This window comes from Sciurus vulgaris (assembly GCF_902686455.1).
Source record: "Sciurus vulgaris genome assembly, chromosome: 4".
NCBI lineage: Eukaryota > Metazoa > Chordata > Mammalia > Rodentia > Sciuridae > Sciurus > Sciurus vulgaris.
Window position 1 is genome coordinate 24439625 of NC_136464.1, and position 25459 is coordinate 24465083.

Consider the following 25459-nt stretch of genomic DNA (forward strand, 5'->3'; position numbering starts at 1 on the left):
GGCCCTGGGAGGAAATTCCACTTTACAGGGAATTTAAGAAAATCTGTTCCTTCTCAGATCTTATTGAAAAGGATTCTCAAAGAGGGCAAACACCTGGGAAGAGTGCAGCTTCATAGGGGCAAAGCCATGAGCCACAAGTGTTCAGATTGGATGTGCAGAGAAAACAACTTTCCACTTGCAAGTGTGCCTGCATGGTAAATGTCTTCCAAGACAAGGGTGGAAATATTCATTTGCAGTTCAGTAGGACTATAAAGAGAGGGGGAAAAAGACAGAACACCCCTCCCCATGACTACCACTTTTCCAAGCAGAGTATAGGAAGAGTGAAGGGGATAGTTAGGATATTTAATCCACTCATGTGCTCTTGCTACAAATTCTTATTTCTGAAGCAGTTGGGGAAATGAATGCAAGTACCTGCTGACCCAGGTATCAGGTGAGTGGAAGGGTCACACATAAACAAGGAGCTTTCATGTCAGTTGTCCCTCTTTCTGAGACGTAAGATTGATGATTGAGTCATTTCAGGGTGAAAGATTCCTAGGTGACCTCTGGATGGGTTTAGAAGAGTTGGAATTAAAAAAAAAAATCTTTTCACTAGATGAAGTTTTTATTACTGATACTAATGGATTCCATACCCAACACCCTGCCTACTCCACAAGCACTCTGGGGCACTAACAAAAAATGACAAATTAATAATACTGATGATAACACCTCACAATTCCCAAAGTATTTCCACAAACATTCCAGCAATTACCACCACTAACAAGAGATTAGATAGGACACATGGATGTGGTCACTTCCTTCTCCTGCACACTCAGTAAAAATCACTTTTGGAGCACGGTGTTCTTCCCTATGAATCCCCCATCTTTGTTGCTGCATAGACTGTGAGGTACAGAAGAAACCCGACATTCATGAAGGACCCATCCCTTAGATATTAGCAAATGCCCACAATCATAAATAGCAATGCATGGACAGTATGTCTTCTGAATCATGTATCTACTTTGTCCACAATACCACCAGTTAAAAGTCGTCTCTCCCTCAACTCCATTTCAATGTTTGCTGTTCACTCAACTACATTCCCCCAGCAACCTCAACACCACCCCTTATTTTGCACCATGACTCTGAAAGAGTAGTTTGGGAACTTTTTGTGGTTTTGTTTTTACCACTTGATAAGGATTATAACTTAATGAACAGTAAGGAAGAATAATGTTAGGATGAGGTGTGAATTCTTGACAATAAATTAGACCCATTCAGAAGTGTCAGGTGTCTATAGTCACACAGTCCAACCAGGCATGGGATTCACATCCGTGCCCTAGCAAAAGAATCATTTATGAGATATGGTCTTAAGGATTGCTAATCAACATCATACTTAGAGTACTTCAAGTTCTTAAGTACAGAGTACTTAAAGACTTATAATTTATGGATCGTAAGACTGAAGTAGAGAAGTGCAATTGCCAAGTGTTTACTTGATCACATCTGGTCCTTTCAAAAACCTTACATAACGGAGGGAAAAGCATTGTTCCCATTACATGAATGAGGGAAACACAGGTTACATAAGTTTCACTGAAGTCAAACTTTTCTCTACCCCCAGAGAGATACACATTTTGTCTTTTCTTAAGGAGATAGGAAACACAAGTGCATACTATGTCTCTTCTGTATAAATGGTTTAGAACTTTAGACAACCTTGGATTCTGTCTTTGGGAAAAACCAGATTGCATAAAATAAGCTCTTCCTCTATGACTCCTATGACACCTTAAAGAATAATCTCGGCAATTATACATCAGAAACAGAGAAGTGATAATTACAAAACGGGATGTTCAGCTACCCCTTAGCTAGCTGGCACAGGCACTAACTTTTATATTTCCCCATGGGGCTTATATGAAAGAATCACAGAGTGGAGGAGAGATGAAATACAATTATCAGGACCCGGGGATTTATTCTTCCTGCTACACAAAGGAAGTGGGTTGTGGTGGGGGGGGGGGCAGCAGCTGGAGCATTCTCATCTTGTTCTTTGCAAAAGATAGGAAAATGCAGCCCTTCATCCACTTAATTTAATTTCCTTCAGAAATGATGACAAGGCTCATGCAGTCTACTGTGCTTTCCTTCTCCATCAGCTTGACTCCCTAGTTGGCTGACTGCCTCCTCATCAGAAGAGTTTGTTCCAGAAACAGCAGAAGGCTTTCTCCTCTATTTGGAGGGACTTTTGAGCACACTGAGAATGGCACAGTGAGAAATTGGTCCATCTCAGCTGAGCAAAGGCTATAGTTAGTTATCTGGAATACCAGAGAAACAAATATATTTCCCTTTTCTGCCTTAGTCTATTGAAAAATCTGGAGTTCCAAACATAGATCTAATAATAGCTATAATATGAGTTATAGATGAGATAAGAGTTGGTCTACAGGGACAAAAGTACTGGGGCTAGACCAGGTGTTGAGTGAAGAGCAACACTCCCAGCTCCTCCTTCCCTTCCAGTCACTCTGCACTGTGTACTACAAAACAGTTGATTTTTGCAGTATGCATAGGCAATCATCATTTATAATCATGGAGAGAGTTCTGTGGATGCAGAGGGGACCAGGCAAAACCATTGCTTCCAAAGACTTGAGAGCAATGTATATATGTAGAAGATACTTGTCATCATTTTCCCCTAACACACACACATAACAGTCCTATGTTATATGAGGCATGAAAAACTGTCACATGATATTTTTAAAGGGAATTGAAATAAACTGAAAAACTGTTTGAAAAATGCAGTAATAGGTGTTACTTTCAGATACTTTAAATTTTAGTTTGGGTTCTTAATTAAGCAAACAATGAAGTGTAGTAGCTACTTTGGTCTGTGATTCTCCTATTCCTTTCTCTGTTCCTTTTTTTCTATCACCTCTGCTGAAATGAAAGCAAGATACAGGTGAGAAGGATGTTCACAGGAGGGCAAGGAAGAGCACGAGGCAAATTTATGGTGAACTCATTACAGCCAAGGTACAAACAGTAGGCACCTATGAATTAGTGCACCATTTAATGAAAACACTTTCTGATTAAGAGAAAGGGCTAATTTTACATTTGAAATAAGGATGGACTCTTATAAAAATGTGCTTTCAAACTCTACACCACAGAGGCAGTTCTGAGGTGCAACATGAGGGCAGGTTTGTATGCAGTGAATTCGGGAATCAGCGATGCCAGGTCTGGCAGGCTTCTTCCCTCTGCTCCTCCAGTGTCCTCCATTTCCTATTATGAATTGTGAGTCTCCAGGAATGTAGAATTCCTGACTTGGAGAATCATGACCTAAATTTATTTGACCACAAGAACTCCTATGAAAGGAGAAGACTCAAACTTTCACATGGACAAGAATCATCAAGGGATCATATTCAATGCCAATTTCAGTTCCACAAATCTCAACGGAGCCTGTGATTCTGCACTTCCAACCAGTTCCCAGGTGACACTGTTGCTGCTGATCCATGAACTCCTCTTTGAGTAACAAAGCACTAGAACACACGTGTGGGGAAGGGGCTTACCAATAAAACCTGTTGGGTGTGATGCGTTCGTGCATGAGCTGCCACCGTCTTCCAAAGTCCATGGAGCTGTAGAGCTGCAAAACAATCAAGGAGAAGAAGGTAAGTCTTGAGCATCACGGTTGAACATGAACACAGACATCCTCTCCGAACCACCATAACACCGAAGTGCTAACACACACAAGCAGGCATCCACTGCACCCAACTAAAAACCCATAATACAACCAACTAAAAACAGTCATGCTTGGCTGTCTTGGCAAAGGAGAGGCCAGATCAACTAGTGTTTCTGAGATGAATATAAATCCATTTCCAATGGCCAGCACTGCCTGTTTTGGGGATAATTCCCTTAGTAAATGTATGTCTTCTTTTTCCTTTGAACTCCATGTAGTCTCTAGTTACACTTCAAACAATCCAGCTACGTTTATTTAAAAGCTATTTACTGAATAACTCCTACACATGAGATACTCTGAGGGACATGAAGATAAAGAAAGGTCAGATTTTGTACTCCCAGGAAAAGCAGAACATATGTATAAAAATGTTCATTAGCTAATATCTGAGCCAATATGAGATGCAAATTGTTGTGCTCTTTCACTGTTTTCTCTTCCTGCTTTGATAGGGATATTACAAAATGGAATGCCTCCATGCCACCAGAGATTCAGGCTCCTTCACACTCCCACTGCTTTGCAAGACAGCAAGGAAGGCCACCTTATGTTTCTATAAAGTTTACCCACCCATGCAGGCCAGCACTAATCTGGCCTGCTTCACAAAAAGCATTTTCTAACCACTTAAGCCCACTCATCTCTCTTCTTTCTCACCTTTTGTTTCTACTGAGCACTCAACACGGGGTGATATATGGGTATGTTTTTCAGATTTGTCTGTTGCTTAGTTGTGTCTATATTCCTTGAATACATATAAAGAGTTCAAGAAATACCTGTCACATAAATCAGCAATTAAAACAAACAGGTCATAATGGAGAGCAACTCATGGGATGAGTTCCAGATGATCCCTAGGATTTTGGGAAAATAACAGATAACCTTCTGGATGACTGATGGATGGAGTCTGATTCCATGTTCACTTATTTTAAGGAAGTAGACTCTCACCCTAGGACAAGAACATGTAAGAGACTAACAAGGGTTTTCTTTCATTTATATAAGTGAACTGAAGTATAATATCTGAATCTGACTACAATGGAATAATAGTAATAATAATAATAGAAATAATAATTCTGACTTTTGCTCATTCATGTACATATATTTGAGTCTTACAATAATCCAGAAAGGAAAGTAGGGTGGCCATTATTAACTTAGATACCTGCTCTTAAGCACCATCTAATCTTCAGAGGCAGAGTTGATCAGTCCATCTGTGGGGCCACCACTATATTTACTGTCCACTTCAAGCTATTCCTGGTTGCCACACCTCTCATCCTGCTAAGCTATGAGTCATAGAGGGGCAGGTATCATGCCTAATTCACTTTTATGTGTAAGTGGTTGGCACATAACAGGTGAGCACACCAACCTCCTATTTCATGAAACTCAATTTTGGAGGAGTTAAGTTTTGACCAAAGGAACTAGGATTTAAGTTTTCCGATGCTTGGTTCAAGTCTTGGAATGGGGGCTAGCATATCACGATAATTCCACCATGTATATGTTTCTTTTCTACAAATTTTTATAGGTTATGAAATAAATGAAACCAGAAATAAATGGTGCTCAAGTTTATAGAAAGAGGGCCAGATAAATTATAGTCCTGAAATAACATTCCCAGTAGCTCTCACTTTTATAAATAAAACTAATTTCTATGTGTATTCAACTCTGTACATGAGGAAAACAGGTAAAACGAATCCCCATTTGCTTCTAAGTCCCTTTCTTTATTTCCCAACTTAGTAAATAAAGCAATACTGTCTTTAAACCCACTAAGTTACATACCACACATGGCCACTTTTAATTATTTCTAATTGAAAAATAATAGCTGTATACTATATATTTATAAAGTATAAGGTGATGTTTTGACATATGCTTACCTTGTTGAATGATTAGATCATGTTTGTTAATAAATCCATCACTTCACATACTTATCATTTTGTGTGTGGTGAAATATTTATCTACTCTTTAAGAAATTTTGAAATATACAATGAATTTATTATAGTTAACCATTCTGTGAAATAGATCTCAGGGTTTATTCTTTCTGTATATCTAAAATATTGTACTGTATGATTAACATCTCCCCTTTCCCCATTCTTCCAACCCCAAACAATAGTAATCATCTACTCTTAACTTCTATGAGGTTCACTTTTTCTAGATTTCACATGTGTGAGTCATATTTGCTTTGTCTTTCTGTGCTTCATATCCAGTTCTTTAGAAAGAGACAAGTGTAACCTTTCCCTGACCTTCAGATATATATACAGGTAAGCCACATCAACGGGAGGCAACATGGTAAAGGCTGAAATTCTGAAAATTATCAACTGGAAAGACTGACAGGAATAAAAATAGAACAATGAGGTTTCCTGAGAAATGTCTTGAGCACGGCCCTTTAGAGATAGGTGGTGTGGATAGGAGAGAAGGTATATGGAGAGTTACTGGGTAGAAAACACAGTAAGAACAAAGATGCCAATAGGGCCAATATCTTGAGCTTGGTTGATGGGACACTCCAAGGAGGAAGTAGGGATATGATGACGATTGCTGGCCAAAAGGAAGAAGAGATTGACCGCCTGCCCATCTCTTTCCATCTATCCACTTAATCTATCTATTTGTGAATGTTTCTTTCTGTGTATTTACACTGGTGAGAGGGAGGAAAGAGAGACTTTGCAAGGACCCTGTCATCCCACTAGGAAGAATTCATTCATACATTTAATTGCAAGGACTGAGTTATTCACGTAGAATCGTAAGAAATAGCTCCCTCTCCTTCCCATGGCAGGTGTCTGAGAGACAGATGCTCAGACACAAGGTATATGTTTCCCAATTTGATGTAGTAGAGACTTTGAAAATGTCTATAACCCAAAGATCATTCTGTCAACCCTGATTTCAAATCTAGCAAATGGAGTCCCCCAAATTCCTTTAAAAAAAACCCAACATGATTGCATCTCCTTCTGCTTCAAACAGGCCCAGATCATGAGGTTCACAAAACACTGTTGTAGTCTCTGTCCTCCAGGAAAGCAATCAGTCCTTCGGCCATGAAAAGTACTTCCAGGGCCCACCCCTAGGGGAAGCATGGTATGCTCTCATGGTATGCTCTTCCCAACACAGAAAGGATGGTGCGGATCTCCTCATCTAAGCCTGTTCCACCTCCTGCCTCCCTTGTCTTTGGTTTTGCTTTTTCAGCTCTTCAGTTTGACTGATGGGGAAAAAATTAAATTGAATTCTCTGCCTAGAGGCTGATTCAGATGAACAGAAAGAGCAAGCTGCAATTCATTAAGGGCCTTGGGTTAGCTACCTTGTCTCTCAATCTACAGCAAGTTGCTGAGTCTGAAATGTATTTTTATTCTACCACAAGTTAGATTTTTGCAGTCTCTTAACTCATATATTTGTTCTTCCCCTTCATTTAAACATTCGTTCACTCATTCATGCATTCATTCATTTACCAAAAGTCAAACAACCACCATGCTCTAGGCACTGAACTAAATGCTAGGGTTACAAAAGCTAAAAATGCCCAGGTCAGTGGAAGATTCAAATGTATACATTTACCCAACAATGCATTTTGTTCCATGATATTAATATGATTTATGATTGTAATGGAAAAACTGTGGAAAATTAGTGCTTCCTTCTTCTGTTTATCTAGAATGTTTTAAATTATTATGTATATGTATTACTTTTGTAACTAAAATATTAAAATTTGAACATTCAGATGAAAATGAAACACAGTGAACATTCAGTAATAAGATTTAGAAGATTATTTAATAGTATAAAAATGCTCATGATATACTGTTCATTTAAATTACAAACATATCTATTGGCATCAATTTTACTTAGATATCATAAAACTTTCTTACAAAGAAGGAACTATGTCTAAATATTAGCAATTGTTATCTCTGAATCGTAAGATTATAAGTAATTTATAAATTTTTAAAAGATTTCCATCATATTCAGATTTTTATAGTGAATATGTATTTTAATTTGACAATAATGTAAACTTACATTTCACTGTACTTACATGCTTATTTTAGTAAGTTTCTGATTATGATGTATATGTTACTATATTTTCTCTCAAGCTGCCTCTTAAAAGGTGGAAAAGGGGAGGAACTGAGAAACACAATTGACAAAATTATGCCATGTTCATGCTTGACTGTATCATGATGAATTCCATTTTATGTATAATTTTAATGCACTAATAAAAAATTTTAAAAATTTAAAGGCCAAGAATTAAAACTTCACACTGGTGATGAGGTAACTAGAATCAAACAAAGCAAAATGAGATTTTCCATGGAACAGTATTTCATAGAAACCACCATGTGTGGATACTGGTGAACCCTTCCTGGGACAGGCACCGGGGTTGGGGGGGGTGCACATGCTGTTTAGATAGCCCTTCATAGTTTCAACCCACTATATCTCATGCAACATTAAATTAAAATGTGCCTTCCAAACAATAAGCATCTTTGAAAGTGCCCCTTGTTTATACAAAGCTCTATATATGAGGCCACATTCTGCTTCATATCCCACATCATGATGCCCCCTCCCTGCAAAGACATCCCTGAACCTTACCAGAGAACAAACCAGATCACAGCCCCATATCCTTAACAAGCTCATATGTAGCAGCAACACACACAAGGAGAATTCTAAATGAATCATCAGAACAGCTGGAAAATATGAAAGAACCTGCTCTTTTCCTTATTGATTCGGTTATTAGTTCCCTAATTACATCAGCCTGCCAGGGGGAAAAACCTCTGATAGCTGATGAACTAAAGAGGCAATTTAATCAATGGCATAGTCCACAGAAAGAACAACAGGTTGTACCCGGAAAGTTTAAGTACAAAAAAATAATATAAGGTCATTAGAGGCATCGGGCTCTGCTATGAAGTCAATGTGCATCCTCCCAACAAGCCATACTGAATTCCAAACTCCCTGTATCTTCAAATGTGACCTTACAGAGATAATTGAGAAATAGGGTCTTTGCAGATATAATCAGACTAAGATGAGGTCATTAGGGTAGGCCTTATTCCATATGATTGCTCTCTTTATAAGGGGACAGGCAGCCACAGAAGAAAGACAAGGTGAAGACACACAGGAAGAAGGTCCTATGAAGACAGAGGATTAGCGATTCACCTGCATACCAAGGGATGTGTCAGACTGATGTCAACCCACCGGATGCTAGGGGGAGGCAAGGAAGGAATCCTCTGTGAGTTTCAGAGGAAGCCTGGCTCTCCCAGCATCTTGGTTTTAGCATTCCAGCCTCCAGAACTGTGAGACAATAACTTTCTGTTCATTAGCTGGTATGCGGCACTCTGTTACACCAGCCCCAGGAAACCACAGGCATACCATACCCACCACAGGGAGTAGGCAGCAGGAGCGAGCTGATGATGACAGATCTTGCTGCGTTTCTCTGTTGCTTCCCTGTCTCCACCTAGGTATCGAGTTGTAAGGCCAGAGGTCCCACTCAAATCCTCGATTTCTCTGTCCTATATACCCCACCCCCAAAGATACTGTCTAAGAAACAGAAATGCATAATAACCTTATAGAGATAACAAGACACAGTCAGAAGAGGCAACAGAATATACACTGGGCTGGTATCTTACATTTTAGGGGATCTTTCAGTGCTCATTCATTTACCAAATGTTAAGGTCCCTTGAGCCACACTGTCTCCCTCTTAGAAAGGAAGGAGTGGGAACACGTTTCTATAAAGGCTCTCCCCCGTAGGGAAGCTCAAACTTGGTGGCTAACTGCCCAAGTTTTCCTACAAAATCTATGGGTTCCCAGGTAGCATTCTGCTGAATTATGCTCATGATGGTTGTTGCCTTCAAATAAAACCATGCTGGCTGGGGGTGGAGCTCAGGGGTAGAGCGCTTCCCTGACACGTGCACGGCCCTGAGTTTCATCTCCAGTGCTGCAAATCAAAGAGGACATCAAAACAAAGAAGGCAGGGAGTAGCCCACATATTATGGCAATGCTCGCAGGAGAGGGAAGAGAAACCGGGGTCACACCGCAGCGGAGTCCTTTCCAACACAGGCTGCCGTTTCCTTCCTCAGGCATTTGCTAAAGAATCCCTTTCTTCACTACTGGGGAGGACAAATCCACCCACCACCACCCAAGGTTCTGAAGACACAGACAAGAGCTTCCTCCCTCGGCTTCCTTGAACCTTGGGGGATCGACGACAGCTACACCATAAAGTCGTTGATTTTAAAGACACACTTCACCTAGCTCTGCCACTCTTTTTCAGACAGCAGCATTTTTTTCTTTTTTCTTTTTCCATTCACTGTGTTTTTTTTTTTTTTAATTGGTTTTCTTAGTTATACATGATAGTAGAATCCATTTTGACATAATTATAAAAGCATGGAATAGATCTGGTTCTAATTCAGTCCCTAGTACCTCTCCTTCCCCTCCCCTTCCCCACTGTCCACTCCCTTCTTATTGATCTTTCTGCCGTTACCCATAGTAATCCACTAAGTTTTACGTTGGCTTGTTACAGAGCAAAAGCTAAACAATATAGGTGCTGCCATAAGCTATGCAGGAGAGTCCTGAGATTAACAAAAGAAGAAAGAAACAAAAGAAGGACCCATGATTTAGTTCGAAAGAAAGACCTGTGCACATAAAGACAAACACTGGATTAAAGCTAAGAGTCAAATGAGGGATAAGTATTCAAGGAAGTCCTCGTGGAGGGGAAATTTTCTTGAAGATTTCTAGTATAGAGACTCTCTCTCTCTAATGGCTTATATCATTCACTGTGATTTAACAAATACTGATCATGTGCCCATTAAGAACCAAGTGCTTTCATATATGTACATAGGAAAAATATGTCAGATTTATTCCACTGCCTTTCCTATTACTATCTAATCCCACCATCTGGTATACCCAACAAGCATGGGATCCTAATTAGAATAAGATATATTTTGTGCTTGTATAATTTTATCAAAATGGATTCTACTGTCATGTATAACCAAAAAGAACCAATGAAAAAAGAGAGATTCTTCATGTCTACTGGTATGGTTATAAACATAATTTTACTTCTCAAGTTTTAAGTAGTATAGGATACGTGGATGTTTTAAAGTTTTTCTCCACTGAAAATAATGATATCGTGAATCTTTTAATGTCTAAATCTGTTTTCATTACAGGATATTTCTGTGAAGTGAATAAACTAAATGGATCTCAGCATATATATATAAAAAAAAAGAACAAAGTGCTGGTCTATGGACTCAGGATCCATCAGTGAACACAAACACAAAGTTTCTGCCTTCGAGAAGGTTACGTTCTAGTGACGATCAAGAATTCAAACACCCCCAAGACCATGGTATGAAAACCTGAGGGAAGTATAAGAAGAGTAACATCATCTATATTCTTTAGACAGAGGCTTGTTTTGCTGGCACTTAACACAGAGAGATAGATTCTTACTCAGGAGGAAGATTTCCCCCCATTTTTCTCAAAACACTTGATCCTCTAGCTGTCTTTTGTTTTCCTGTTGTTGACAGAGACAAAACTTCAAAAAAATGTTTTACTTTCCTCTCAGCTCCAAGGAAGCAGATTGAAAATGTGACCTTGCTTGGCAGGTGGCATTTCACCACAGGGATGGGGAGGAAGAGGGGACCTGGAGAGCTCAAGCTCCACCTAAAAGGGGCCTCAGCTGTTCCAAAAATAGAGAGGAGAGCTGATTCAGTGTCATCAGGTTTCATGACTTTCCAAGGAAACCTGACAATTCAGATATTTCTGTGAAATCTCTGTATTTTTCATTTTGGTAACAAATCCAAAACATACTTCAGGTGAAATAAGGTATGTCCTGATGCAGATCACCAGATGCTCTGTAAGAACCAGGACTCACGTCTCGCACCTCAGTGTAGATGTACACCTGCCTCAAGAGAGTGGTTATTTGACATTGAAACAGCATTGCTAGATTTAGCAAATAAATACATAATTCCCAAGTAATTTGTACTTCAGGAAAAAAAATTAAAAACTTTTTGTATGTCTCATGCAATATTAAGTATATACAAATACTATTTTTTATTTGAAATTCAAGTTTAACTGGGCATCCTGTATTTTATCCGGAAACCATACCTTGAAGCCACTTTCATTCCATTTCTAAAGACCCTGTATTATCAAATTTGACCCCTTATATTATGTTCATTTGATTTCTGGCTTTAGACTTGTTCCTTGACCAAGTGAATAAAAGAATCTTGGAATTGTAAATTACTCCCTATAGTCAATGAACTGAAATCGCTTCATTCATTCTTTAATACAGTATTAAATGAACACCTAGCATGTGCTAGGCTCAGTGCTATGTGTGATAATAAAGAAGTATAGCATGATCTTCCCTGATTGCCAGACACTCAACCTCCCCAGGAAGAGAGAGAGGTCAAGTGGTAAGCACAACACATGAGGTCTGCGCTGATGGAGGCTGAGTAGGAGTGCTGACAGTCCACAGGAAGGAGTGGCCAGTTCTGTGGCTTGGGAAGGATCCTTGAGCTGAGTCAAAGGGATGAGTAGGAGTCGGCCTGAAGAATAAGTTCCACCCCAAGTGTAGATAGCTAAGATGAAAAATTAGGGGTCGTTAGGAAAGATGTTGGAAATACATAAAACATTATCTCATCCTCCTACAAGAGAGCACTTCTCTTGGCCCCAGATCACTGCTTTTTGGTCTAACTGCCGCAAATGAAAAGAGGATAAAGCAGAGTTGGAAAGGAGGCCAAACAAGGAAAGCTCAAGGATTCAAGAGGAAGGGACAGAGACACCCCCACAAGAAGGTAGCTGTAAGGATAAAACAAAACCTTAAAGACAGGTGCTAAGAGTGAAGGCTGTAAAAACAGAACAATATACACAGATACATATTTGTTTGTGAAATTTCAAAACACCTCCCCTTGAAACCTAAAAGAGAAAAGTTGCAACACCAAAAAATAAAAAGAAAAAACTTCCCCCAAATCCTACTTTTAACAGTAAAGTCATGAAATTCATTATGAAGTTGGTGCAAAAATTGTGTATTTTATAAATGGTATCCAAAAAAGAAAAATCAGAAAACAGTTTAAGATCCGCTGCCTCCCAAAGTTTTCCATCAAAGCATGTGCAATGGGCAAAGGGAATCAAACAGCCCTCTAGGAACCTGGAGATTTGACCTTAAGAAGTTTGATATGAGGGCAGGTATTTTAATCTGGTTAATTCTCATCTTAAAATTCCATGAATATGTTGTAGTCTTCTCTAAAATAAATCTGCTTAAAATAAATGATGCACTTCTTCCAAAACCTTTCAGTGAAGTGGACTCTCCAGAAAAATACTCTGCATCTATCATGCTCCAATTTCAACCCATACAATTGCCTGTGGAAGTCCTAGTTTGAGGAAGAGGGGCAAAGAACATCTGGTATATAATTAGGGGCTAGATACAACTGTTGGGATCAACATTTAATTGTCTCAAGTGTTTGTGTGCTGGGTGACTCAAGGGGGGCTGGGGGTCATTCCCTGATGCCGATGCCTATGACCATTGGAATCCTAGACTTGATATGAGGAGACAGTCCAAGGTCAGGTTTTTCATTTAATGCTCCTTAAATATAATGAACAAAGGAAATGGAAACATGCAGTCTTGGATGGTGCCACACTTGCAAGAAAGCAATTCAAGCAGACTGTGACAGCTGGTGTATTTTTGTCATGGCTCTGTATGACCCTTTAGACTTCCAGTTCTAACGATGCCTCCAATTCCATACACTACATGTACCTTTGGTTAATCAAACCTCTATTTCCCAACATAGTGTCCTACTCCCTGGGAGAGATGCTTGTGCCTCTAAAGGCCCATTTAAGGACACAAAGCTCAGGTGAGGCTTGCCCCATAACCCCAAAGTCCACCCTATGGCCTAGAGTGGCTTTCTCCAATAGAGCAGGCAGAAGCTGGCTCACACTAACATTGATGTCTAACATTTTGTCCAATGGGTAACATCAAGTTCATTTTCCACCTGCCTTCTCCCTTAGGATTCTCCCCTTTCCCTTATTTTCCAGTTCCATTCACCTTGGCTCCCTTTTGGTTTTTCAAACATGTCACGCACTCTCTGGTCCCAGGGTCATTCCACATACTTCTCCTCACTACCTAGAACACTCTTCTACTCCACGCGTCTCCAACTTACCTCCATGTACTTAGATCCTACTCATACTTCACGCATCAGTAGAAGTAGCACACCCTAAGGGAAACACCAAGTCCAATCTCACTTCCTTTTGGGGCTCTCTTTCTTTTATTTCCTGATAGTCATCAAAGTATGAGAATACAGGTATAGTTCCATGATCAATGTCTGGCTTCCTTTCTTTAATAGTTTTAAGGGGTTATCATAGTGTCAGATACAAGAAAGCCCATGATCAATGAATATTTGTGAATGAACTCATGACTAGCCCTTTTCAGGTCTTTTAAAGTACTATTCCCTCCAAGTGAAAGGCCTCTGTTACCTTCCCCACTTTGTCTAAATTATACTCTTCTTTCAACATCAGCTCTAATTCTCTTCTTTCATTGAAGTCAGCCTTGGCCACACTTGACCCAAAGAGGCAAGATTATAAAACCAAAAATTTGGAATTATGTTTAAAGGGAAACTCATAAAACTCATTAGTATAAGAACCTGATGGGAAAGAAAAAGAATATCCCATGCACGGTATCTCTCTTTTCACATATTTAACAATAGCATACAGTCAACTACTAATAGGTTTCTCTTATAGCTCTCTCCATGTTTTTGTTTGATTCATTCAATTATGCATTCAAACTTGAGGTTGTCTTGTCAATCATATAGAAGGTCCTGGAAGAAAGGAACCCCATCTGAAATACTGAATTGCCAGCACAAACCATCCCTGGGCTGCCCAACCACATAGGATCAGGGAATCATGTTTTCCTAGCTGAAAGTATCCCTGGGGATCATCTCAACAGTTCTTTTCACACACACACACACAGACCCTGAGGCTCAGAGAACCTAAGTGAATTGCTTGTATCACACAGCTAGTTAAAGGTGAAGCTGGAATTCGAGCCCGGGGGCCTCAACTCCAATTCAATGCTCTTTTTATGAAACTACGCTGTAGTTTTTGCTAGCTGCTTGATTTAAAAAGAAAAACAAGTTAATATAACCTCACAGGAATAATGGTTCATTTGGGTATGCTGTGCATGAATGACACTATACCTTGAGTTTTTCCTAGCACCTTTATTTACAAATCATTTTCATGATTCACTTTATTCTCCTTTTATACTGGAGAGTGTTTTCTCAGCTAAGAGTAACATAAGACAATCTGACAAACAATTTGCATAGTATTTACTAAAATCCATTCTTTTTGTCCCCAAAGTTCTATTTCCTTGACCATTTTCCTTTGCAATCAGAGTCTATTCATTTTCCTACACTATGATTCAGAAATGTCTCATATTGAGCTTTACCCTTGGAACAAAACCCAGGTTCCTGTGGGAGCTGACTTCGTTTTTTCCGATCCACATGACCCCCGCCCTTCACCTGTGATGACTTCACATCACATCCCATTGTCAGCAGCCACTCTGTCCCCACCTTCTTGGCCTTGTCGCTATGTCCAATTTGCCCCTAACTCTATTCCAAGTTCAGGTTTATCTTTCCCTCAGAAAGGTCTGACCCTAAAAGAAATGAGAAGAATGTATTTCCCTTAGTTTTAAATGATTTAATGTATTTAAATTACTTTCTACCTATTAAAACAATCATAGCTTCCTTCAATTGAGAAGAAATGAAGACTTCCCTATTCCTACCATAGGAACACCATTGGAAACATATCTCCACATGAAATCTGAAAATTGGTATATGTTCATGATTTTAGTATTAAGAGTAGGTCAGAAAACCTAAGCGTTCTTTCAAACTCATAATGTTAATGGAAAAATAATGTATACCTCAAAGTCATTCTTTCAGAGGAAGAAGAAAGGAAAGAAATTAACACGTATGGAGGGTTTGCTCCTGACAGACCTTCCTGGATATGTTGTCTGGTTTAATCAACCACAAAATAAACTTTAATGATGATTTCTGTTCATACTTCCTGAAGGAGGGCATCAAAGCTTAAGATTCCTAAGCAAATTCCAGAGCATCTGAGTCCAAAATTAGTGCTCATTCCAAAACACTGGACTGCCCTGGAGACATAAGAATTTACAAGGAACAATAGGAATTGTGAGTGAGCTCAAAACTATATCCTAAAGGAAAACAAGCAGAAACTTGGGATGGAAAATTGACCCATGATGAAATAGGTGTGCACCTGTTTTCAAATGTGAGAAAAAGTTGTTTTGTGTGTGGAGGGTGGGGGTGAGTGGACAATGGGATTTTCTTCAGCAGAGTATCAGAGGGCAGAAGCAGACCAAAAGCTGAAATCAAGACAGAAACCAATATGGGCTTTGTGTTAGAAATAATGTTCTAATGATAACAATTCTCTGAGGCTACATGGAGTCGCTTCACATCGCAGCAAGATCTCCAGGGAGTTACATGATGGGTTTCAGCAGAAGATGGATGCCCACTTTGATTAAGGTGATATTATCAGGAAATTAAAATGTCAGATGAGGTTTAAACTTGATGAGTTCTTTGGTCCCTTCAGATACATGATTTTTGATTCTTCATCCAAGAGCAATGATCCTAGGAATAGAATCTGAGACAATATTCACTACTGATGCCCCCTAAACATTTGTAAAAGACTTTTGGAAAGGCACTCAAGTGTCATGAAAAGGGTTGTCTTCTTAGAGCCAGCCTCCTTTTGTCCATGACTTCTATAAGGGAATTTTCAGCACCTCTCTGGTAGAAAGAGCTAGAATTTATTTCCTCACCCATGAATCTAGGAGTCTTTGTTCCTTGTTTTGGCATCAGAATGCAGTGTAAGAGACAGCATTCCTACTCTTTGTAGTCCCTAAGGACACTTGGACACTCCCAATCCTTCAAAATGTTGTCACCACCAGAAGAGCATACCAGTAGTCACCTGCTGGAGGGAAAAGACCATCTGAAGGGAACCCAGGCACAGGAGTGAATCCAGCTGAGATCAGGAAAATCATCCAGCTGACCCACAGAGCTCTGAACAATAATGAATGATTGCAATTTTTTAAGGTCCCTAAGTTTGGGGGAGTTGGTTACACAGCATTAACTAGCTGATACACAGACCTAGATTCAAGTCCTAGTTCCATCATTGACCCATCTGTAATATGTTGAGGAAGACTTTAAATTCCTCAGTTTTGTTTTAATGTAAGTGGAGTGAAGGGCTTGCTCCAAAATAGTAGCTCTCAAATTTTAGATTTTTCTAGATACCTGGTTAAAAATGTCAATTCCAGTCCCCACTCCAGATACTCTGATTCAATAAGTAAGGCCCATAGCCCAGATGTCTCTATCTTAATGACTCTCCAGATGAGTCTACTGTGAATGCAGAGTGAGAAACTGTTCTAGATTCCTGAGTAAACCTGGAAAGACATAAACAAGCACACCACTATCTCCAGCCACCTACACCCATGTCCCAGGTAGATGATGACCAGATGGATATTTGGAGCTCCTTATAGATGGGATTGTCTCATGCTTCTTCTAGTACCTTCTAGAGTCAGAGACTTGACCTTAAGCCAAAGATCTTCTGACTCCCAGAACCCGCTTCTAGCTCTGCCAGAGAAACCAGGACCTTGAGCAAGGAGAGAGACAGACTGTTTCTGCTCAGAACCATTCTGTCCACCTGCCAATGCTGGAACATAGTGAGACAGCACAAGCACAGCCTTGGCTAAATGCAGAGCAACAGCTGGACGGTATGCCCGGGAAGCACAACTCATTCATTACACAGATAATCAGCTTCCCTCCAGATACAAAAGTGATATGGTCTGTGCATTAAACAAAGGGAACTTACCACAGTCTGGCAATCCCTGCATGAAGGCCTCAAATGGTGCTGATCCCTGAATTCTAAAATGGGGTGGGGGCAGGAAGACAGCATCAGCTTAGAAGTTCTTCTGTTTATGGCTTTAATGATCCAAATCAGTGACTCAACTCTGTATTAAGGTTTTCTGGAACTTTAAACAATCCTGGTGCTTGAGCCCCATACCCAAAAAATAAAGTGAGAGGCTCTGGGAATAGAGTACCTGGGCACAGGTGTTTCTTGTGTTCCCTAGATAATCCTAATGTAGAGGCAGTATTGAGCACCATTGGTCTAAAGCAGTGGTTGGCAAACTACAACCCAGCTGTTTTTGTAAACAAAGTTTGACGGAAACAACTGCAGTCATTTGTTTAAACTTGAGTTGTTGAAACAGAAATCACATAGCCAGTAAAATTAAAATAGTTTGGTGTCTGGTCCTTTGCAGAAAAAATTGGCTGGGTGCTGCTCTTAGGTGCTGATCTTGAACACGTGATAAGGGCTTCTGATGAAGGGATTTTAGCTTAAATGCCTCCTGGGTTTCATATCCCCTGGACCTGTTTCTCTGCTCTAGGAACCCAAAGCACAATAAATGTAAGATCTAAGGTCTAAAAAGCACTTTTGTATCCAACTCTTGATTACACAGTTTCATCATCTCATTTAACTCTCAAAACAACCCTGAAGAGGACTTCTAATTAAATTAATTTTATGGAACAAAAAAATAAAGGTTTGGAGAAGACAAAGTTACCTGTCCTAATACAATGAGTCCGACACTACAAAGAGTAAGTGTGGCTAGGGCTCAAATTAGGCTGTCTGATTTCTCAGTCCATGTGCTCAAAGACACACCAACCAAGATTCACATCATGGGTATGTGGAGCTTCTGGGTCAGAATTAGTGTGAGCTTGACTGGATCATTTCAAGTGGGTAGGGAGCTGCTGATGGTCCCCACCTCACAGGGCCACAGCAGGATAAGGTACTGCCTTGATGCCTAGTGACATGAAATTCCCTGGAAGACTGTAATTTATTTTGTTGGTATTTTTTTCCAGGAGACATTCTGAACTCTATTTTACTTATTTATCCATTTAATCATTCAGTCATTTAGTTGGGCACTTCCATCAGCAAGGCCTGGTTCCAGATGCTGAGAATAGAGTAAGATTCTGGGAAAATACAGCTGATCCCCGGCTTCTTGGAGCTAACGTGGTAGTAGGGGAATGAGTAATAAGCAAATATATTTTTATATAGACATGAGTAAGCAAACACACACACGGAGTTGACCTTTGTTTCTGGTGATAGTTCTGTTCTATAAAATCACCATAAGACACTGATTTAGGTAATAATGAAACATTGATTTTAGAGGCTTAGGCTTTCCCCAACAATCAGTGTAGCACCTTTTTTTCCAGATGAGTGCCTATTAAAACACACATTAAGATACATTGCTGATTCATTAACACTGAAATCAAGGCCAACAGCACTGTATGTAACACATGCTTCAGGAAAGCCTACCATGCTTTTTCCATAAGGCACACCAAGTCCTTCTTGTGCTGAGGAATAGTAGATGACCCCTCAGCACTATGGGGGTCAGTTAAACACAGAAATTATCAAGGAAAGGTGCAAAAAATCGAAAACTGTGGCATGAAATAGTCCATAGAAAGAACACTTGCTTATAGTACCAGAACTGAGACCAAAAAAGCAGAGCATCGCCTCTCTGAACTGAGCACCTCAGGTGACACACTTTTTTGCCACTCTTTGCATGTCTGTGAATGACCACAAAACACTCTGAGTATTGCTTTGGGGATTATAGATATGTTTTGGCAAGTCAGCAAACCAGGAAATATGAATTCTTGAATAATGAAGATCCACTGCACAACACCAGGCAGAGAGAACTGCTGAGAAGAATATTAAAGCAGGACCAGGGAACAGGGCTTACATGGTACTCTTTTTATTACGGTGGCCAGGGAAGACCTCTCTGAGGAGCTCACATCTGAACAGAAATCTGGGTGAAATGACAGAGCAAGAGATGTGAGCATCAGAAAAAAAGAGCCATTCAGGAGGTAAGAAGAACAAGGGGAGGGCCCAGAAGAAGGTTTGTGTGGTGCACCTGAGGAACACCAAAGGCCAGAGTGGCTCGAGCAGAGAGAGAAGCATCAGGAGGTGACAGTGACATTACAGAGAAGACTAGGGACAAGGTCATACAAAAGGCATATTTTCCCTTGGATTCCTTCCATGCACTGTGGGAATCTTCTGAGGCATTTGAGGACAAGGCTGTGGTTGCAAGTGTAAAGACCGACACTTCCTCTGTGAGGGCAAACAGTGGGAGAACCGTGGGGTGTGCAGCCAGAGTGGAGAAGCAGTAGCCACATTCATCCAGAGAAGAGGGTCGGGCTGGCCTGCACCAATGTGTTAGTGGAAGTTAGGGAGGGACTGCAGAACACTCTGGAAGGAAGACCAAGACTCAGCAAGAGGACAGCTGTGAGCTTTGAGGGAAAAAGAGGAGCTGCAGACAGCTCTGAGATTTGGGACCCATCCATAGAGGCATGGAGGGGACAAGGGAACTGATCACATTGGCGATGTATTTTGATAGTAAAAGTAATGAGATTTCCTGCTGTACTGCAGTGGGGTTGGAGAGAAAGTGACCACTCAGGGATATGACTCCCAGATTCTGAGCCTGCAGGAAGTGCTGCCATTGCAAGTTCCTACCAGGGAAAGGAATGAGAGTGTGGGGGTGTCACAAGTTGCATGAATTAACTTGTTTTTTCAGCTCTGTGTGTGTATGTAGAGAAAAATTTAAAGAAGTATCAGGTAGTCAACCCATATGTGTAAATTTTTCTATCTTGTGTACTCTTCCAAGTGTTAAAGATAAGGCAGAAACAAAACTAGCCACCCTGCAGAAGCCTGGGGTCCACTGGAGGAAACAGATACAGAAACAGGTGACTATTAAAAGAAAAAATGTCAAAACAAGTTCTAAAGCCAGAGAATTTTAGGCAGTGCTCAAACTTGTATGGAAAGAACACTGAAGTAACATCCCCAAATTCCAATTCTATACAGTCTCCAGTTTCTCTAAAGTGTAACTTTGCTGGCCTCAGAAATGCACAGCCAAATGTGTTCAGCTCAGGTGGTTTGGGGGATAATGAAATGGCTCCTAGGATCTCCTTGGGAAAACAGGCTTAGGAAAAAGCTAACCTGGCAGGCCAACAGTCAACATAACATTAAGTGCCATATGAATCTCTCCTTGCTCACAGGATAGCCCACAGCTATAAAGGCCAGCATTCCAGATTCACCCAACCTGCAGATCTTGCCTCCAGATGTACCTGTTGTTTTTAAGTTGACCAAGAGCCACTCTGGAAGAGATGCCAACAAAGCTCCAAGCCATTCTGCAAGGGGGATCGCCTCCACAAACAAATCACAACTCCCGCTAAGGTTTAGCAAGGAAAAAACAGCTCTCTTGAGGAATTTATCTGTTGAAGGCACGGTACTTTTTCCTCTGAGTTTGTTTGTACCTTCCTCTCTGGTCCCAGCACTGACAGAGACGAAAGTGAGAAATGAGACACAATCCCCTCCCTTAGTCCCCTCAGTGCCGCTGTTAGAGGCTAGCATTTTCAAAAAGAACTTACTCTAGAATCCAACAGGGAAATAAACAAAGAAGATATAAAAACTGTAAAGTCATTGTGCTCACAAAGGAAGGGTTCCTGACCCTACAATAGCTAAGAATGTTACTTACCAGGCATACAGGCCCTATTTCATTACACATTTTGTCTGAAAGTCCCACATCCAGATACTTGTAGGCAGTCAGGTGGTGTACATGCATAAGCATGGCGTGGCTGCCTCTTTTCTAGATGGTGCCTGGAGTGGAAACTCCAATCCAATGGCTGTTTGGGAGAAAAATGAGTGGGCATCTGGGATTTTAAATTCCTTCTTGGCAAACAGAGCATAACTCACATTCCTTCAAACATGTAATAGCAAAGACAGGATCAGGCAAAGTCCTGACTTTCTCTCCTTCACTCTCCTGCCACTATCCCACGCCCTGGTTCATGAAATCTTTGCATTTCTGGGGTGGGAGGGTACCAGTAGATGGATGCTGGATTTCCTTCTGAAGACAATACCCTGACAGATGAACTCTTACCATTATCTGACTGTAAAGTGTTCCTACACCCCTCCAGTATTGACAATTCACAGCCAAAGAACAATGAGAGATGAAAGTCAAATGCATTTTCTAATATTTTAGTCAACACAAGAACAGGAAAGTGTACACAACCCTTTGAAGAAAACCATTAAGCTCTCCCACAGAGTATCAGAAGGATCCCCAGAATTTACTCTCACCAAGAGCTTCACTTTGTTTGACTCCATATCATATATGCAGTATGTATCACATGTAGATACAGGTGCTTCCTGCCGCCATTTTGGTTTTTGGAACTTTATTGCACGAAGAATAATGAATGTTTTCATGACATAATCAAACACAAAGACAAAATAATTAGGCTGGGAAAGGGGAGGCTGGCTTCTCTTTAAGCCAGCACCTTTCTTTCTCCTTGCCTGCACAGGTAGGGGATTGGAATTCCTCTGCATGTGAGCTTGGCCTCCTATTTCCAACTAGATTATACACCCGTTTTGATAATTTCTTGCTCTTTGTCTCCTTACCATCTTGTTCCCACCTAGACATCATAATTGACTTTATTTTTGATTTCTTCCTCAGCGCATTGCTCAGCAACCACAGAGATGCCTTGACTGATTTTCTAACACCGCCCCCCCACCGCTGTCCCCAGGCAAGAGACACAAGTTTCTATTGGATCCAACATTTGGACATGTTCACTGTCTGTGGCATGATTTATAGAAAGGCAGCCTCAATTATGATTTCTCTTACTCCTTGCATTGACTAAAATGCTGAAAATACAGAATTTCCAAGATGGCATGGTACACAGCCTCCAACTCAAACAGCTTTCTGCCGACAGCCCCAGGCACAAAAAGAACTGCACTGCCAAAAACAATGACTTAATCTATCAGTGCCAGAGATGGGAAGACGAGGGTCTGCTTTCCTAACTCAGAAAGGTGGACCCCTACCACAGTGCCCCTCTCTCTACCCTGTACTGAGAACCCTGCTCTTTCTTCTGCCTGGGAGCTCAGGCAGTCAGTGTTACAGGCCAAGCAATTTCAGGAACAGCAGCCAGCAGACAGGAATTGGGGGATTAAAAACTAAATCTGCATATGTGCTTCTATTTGCAGTCCGTGTTTACGCACAGTAATAAAAAAAAAAAATGAAACCAGTAACTGAAATGAAAATAAATAGGCCTATTTATCTGCTGGCTTTGGTTTCAGTTTTCTACTGTGGATTTGAGACGGGTGAGAATTCCAAAGCAGTGTTTCAACCAACAGGGGAATTTGTGGGAGTCGCTTTCCCCCAAGGCACTGCCAAGTTCTCCTATCAGGAGTGAGTCAGGGGAGGAGACAGGCATAGGAGAGGGACCTTAACATGTCACTGGTGGGTGGAAGAGGGAGCACATTAAAAACCAGACCACCCTCCCACTACCTCACCACCGATCTCCTGTTCTTACTTTTAAATCCCTTTTCTTCTAAAGTCTTCTTTATCACAGGTTTAATGATCATCATGGCACTTTAATAAGTGTTGTTTCAAAACTCCCATGTTTGGAACAGGTGATCAGAGAGAGATGGTCATTTCTGGCTTATCCATTTACTTCCAACCAGCTCAACCATAGTGGTATTTGGAGCGTCCTTCTCTAAACTCCCACTCTTCCAAAACGATATTCTGGGTGAAGTCATCTTTTGACAACTGGAATTTTCTGTATTTATATTGCCTTAATTACCAAAATTAAGAATTTCTATTTTTTTTAAAAAGAGAGCCTTTTAGAGAGGTTTTCAGTTTACAAAAAGAAGTAGTATGTAAAGAAAGAGTTCCCATATACTATCTCACCTCTCCAGCATTATTAATAACTTGCAAAAATATGGTACATTTGATATAATTGATGAGCCAATATTGATAATTATGACTAAAGTCCACAGTTCATATTAGTCTTTGTCTTATAGACTCTATTGATCTTGACAAATGTATAAAGACATGCTTTCACCATTATACTATGAAATGAAGCAGTTTCACTGTCCTAAAAATCTTCTGTGTTCTTTTTTTCCCTCATTTTCCCAACCCCTGGCAATGACTGATCTTTTTATTGTCTCCACAATTTTGCTTTTTCCAAAATGTCATAGAGTTGAAATTATAAATTAGGCAGCTTTTTCAGAATGACTTCTTTCACTAAGCAATAAGCATTTGAAGTTTCTTCTGGGTCTTTTCATGGAAGAATTACTTTCTGTTTATTTGCCTGGTGGTTAGAACTAACGCCGATAAACACGAGACTGGAAGTAGTAGCTTGTAAAATTGCAAAATCTCTCCCTCAACTTTCCCCTCTCTTGACTGTATTCTCTGAAGCAGAACAGGAACACCATGAAAAAAAAATCACTCAGACAAATGTTTGGAGCTGCCTAACACTTGTAAGGGTAAAACCACAAAGATGAATTTTTTATTATCCACCATGTGTTTATCGATGGGCCAAGTGAGTAAACCAAAATTATCCCATCTCAGGGAACATTATTATAATTACTAGCTATTAAAATTATTCATTATTAAAATTGGAATGAGTGAGAGTTCAAATGGGTTAAAAAAAAAAAAAAAAAAAAAAAAAGAGTACTGAATTTTAAAACAGCCCAGAAGTGGTATTCATTCAATTGACTGGTTAATTCCATTTTAGCATATGCTCTGGGTTTGAAAATGTTCCCCCGCCCCCAAAGCATGTGTTGATGCGTAACCCCCCAGCAACAGAGTTGAGAGGTGGGGACTAATGGGAGGTGCTTAGGTCGAGAGGCATGCATGAATGCAAGAATGCAAGAATGCCAATTACAGAAGAGCTTCAAGTTTCAATTTCAGTCCTTTGCTCTCTCTCTCTCTCTCCCTCACTTTGCCCTTCTGCCATGGGATGACACAGCAAGAAGGCCCTTCTGCCATGGGATGACACAGCAAGAAGGCCCTCTCCGAATGCTGGCCCCTCAGTCAGACTTCCTAATCTCTAGAACCAATAAATTTTTGTTCATAATAAATTACCCAGGCTCGGATATTGCTATAGCGACACAAAACACAGATGCCTGTCTCATACACAGATGCTGCGGATTAAGCACCGGCCAATGGGTGTCATCTGAGAATCTAAGAATGGCAAAGTTTTGTGCAATGTGCCTTCATCATGTGGACGCGTGAGACACATGTCCTGAATATTGAAAATATGATCTTCAGGAGGAGTGTGATGCTTGCATTAATTAAATGTTAGACATTGTGTGTTAGTCCAAGTGAGGTACAGATAGGTGTCATGGGAACTTATAAAAGGAAGGGAAACCCTTGTGATGTGGTGGCTCATCATAGATAGAAGAAAGTCTCAACAAACAATGGCAGGACAGCATACGGTCAAGGGAGGTGAACCCTCTATTTGGTGCAGGGTTCTCAACCTTGTGATGCATGGCCACGTCCAGCATTTATTATTTGTCTATGGTATTCAGGGGGAAGAGAACAAAGAGATTTTTTGTTTTGTTTTGCTTGTTAACACAGCATTTTTAATGAGTTTGAATGTTTTGAGGCAGGACATGTGCTCTCCAATTTGCCATGGTCTATAAATGTTCCTATTTATATGATCTGCCTGTGCCCAAAGTTAATCTAAAGTAAACCTGGGGAACATAGTTTGCATAGAGAAGTAGATGGGTGATACACTTATGGTACAAACTGTGGAAAAGGTTGAATTGTATGTTTATAAGCTTGTTGTTTATCCTGACAGCAAGAAGAGCCAATGAAGATGTAGTAACTTCATTTGGAAGAAACTGTTTTATATGGCCAATATTTATGAAGCCCTTGACATAAAGACTCTCTTGCCATAAATAACAAATCCCAAGTCTTGAATGTTCAGTGACAGATAAATGTTGGTAGCCAACAGCAGAGCCAGGAAGCTTCTGAATGCAGCAACA

At 40.3% G+C, this 25459-nt stretch overlaps 1 protein-coding gene across 2 annotated transcripts in view; it reads right to left on the minus strand.

The window, feature by feature from the left end:
• SORCS3 (sortilin related VPS10 domain containing receptor 3) overlaps nucleotides 1-25459 on the minus strand; it is a 582251-nt gene that overhangs the window by 202275 nt on the left and 354517 nt on the right. For both annotated transcript variants that reach the window (XM_079135987.1, XM_079135988.1), the window contains exon 5: nucleotides 3504-3577. In XM_079135987.1, the coding sequence (XP_078992113.1) occupies nucleotides 3504-3577 (74 nt within the window). The remainder of the gene's footprint in view (nucleotides 1-3503; nucleotides 3578-25459) is intronic.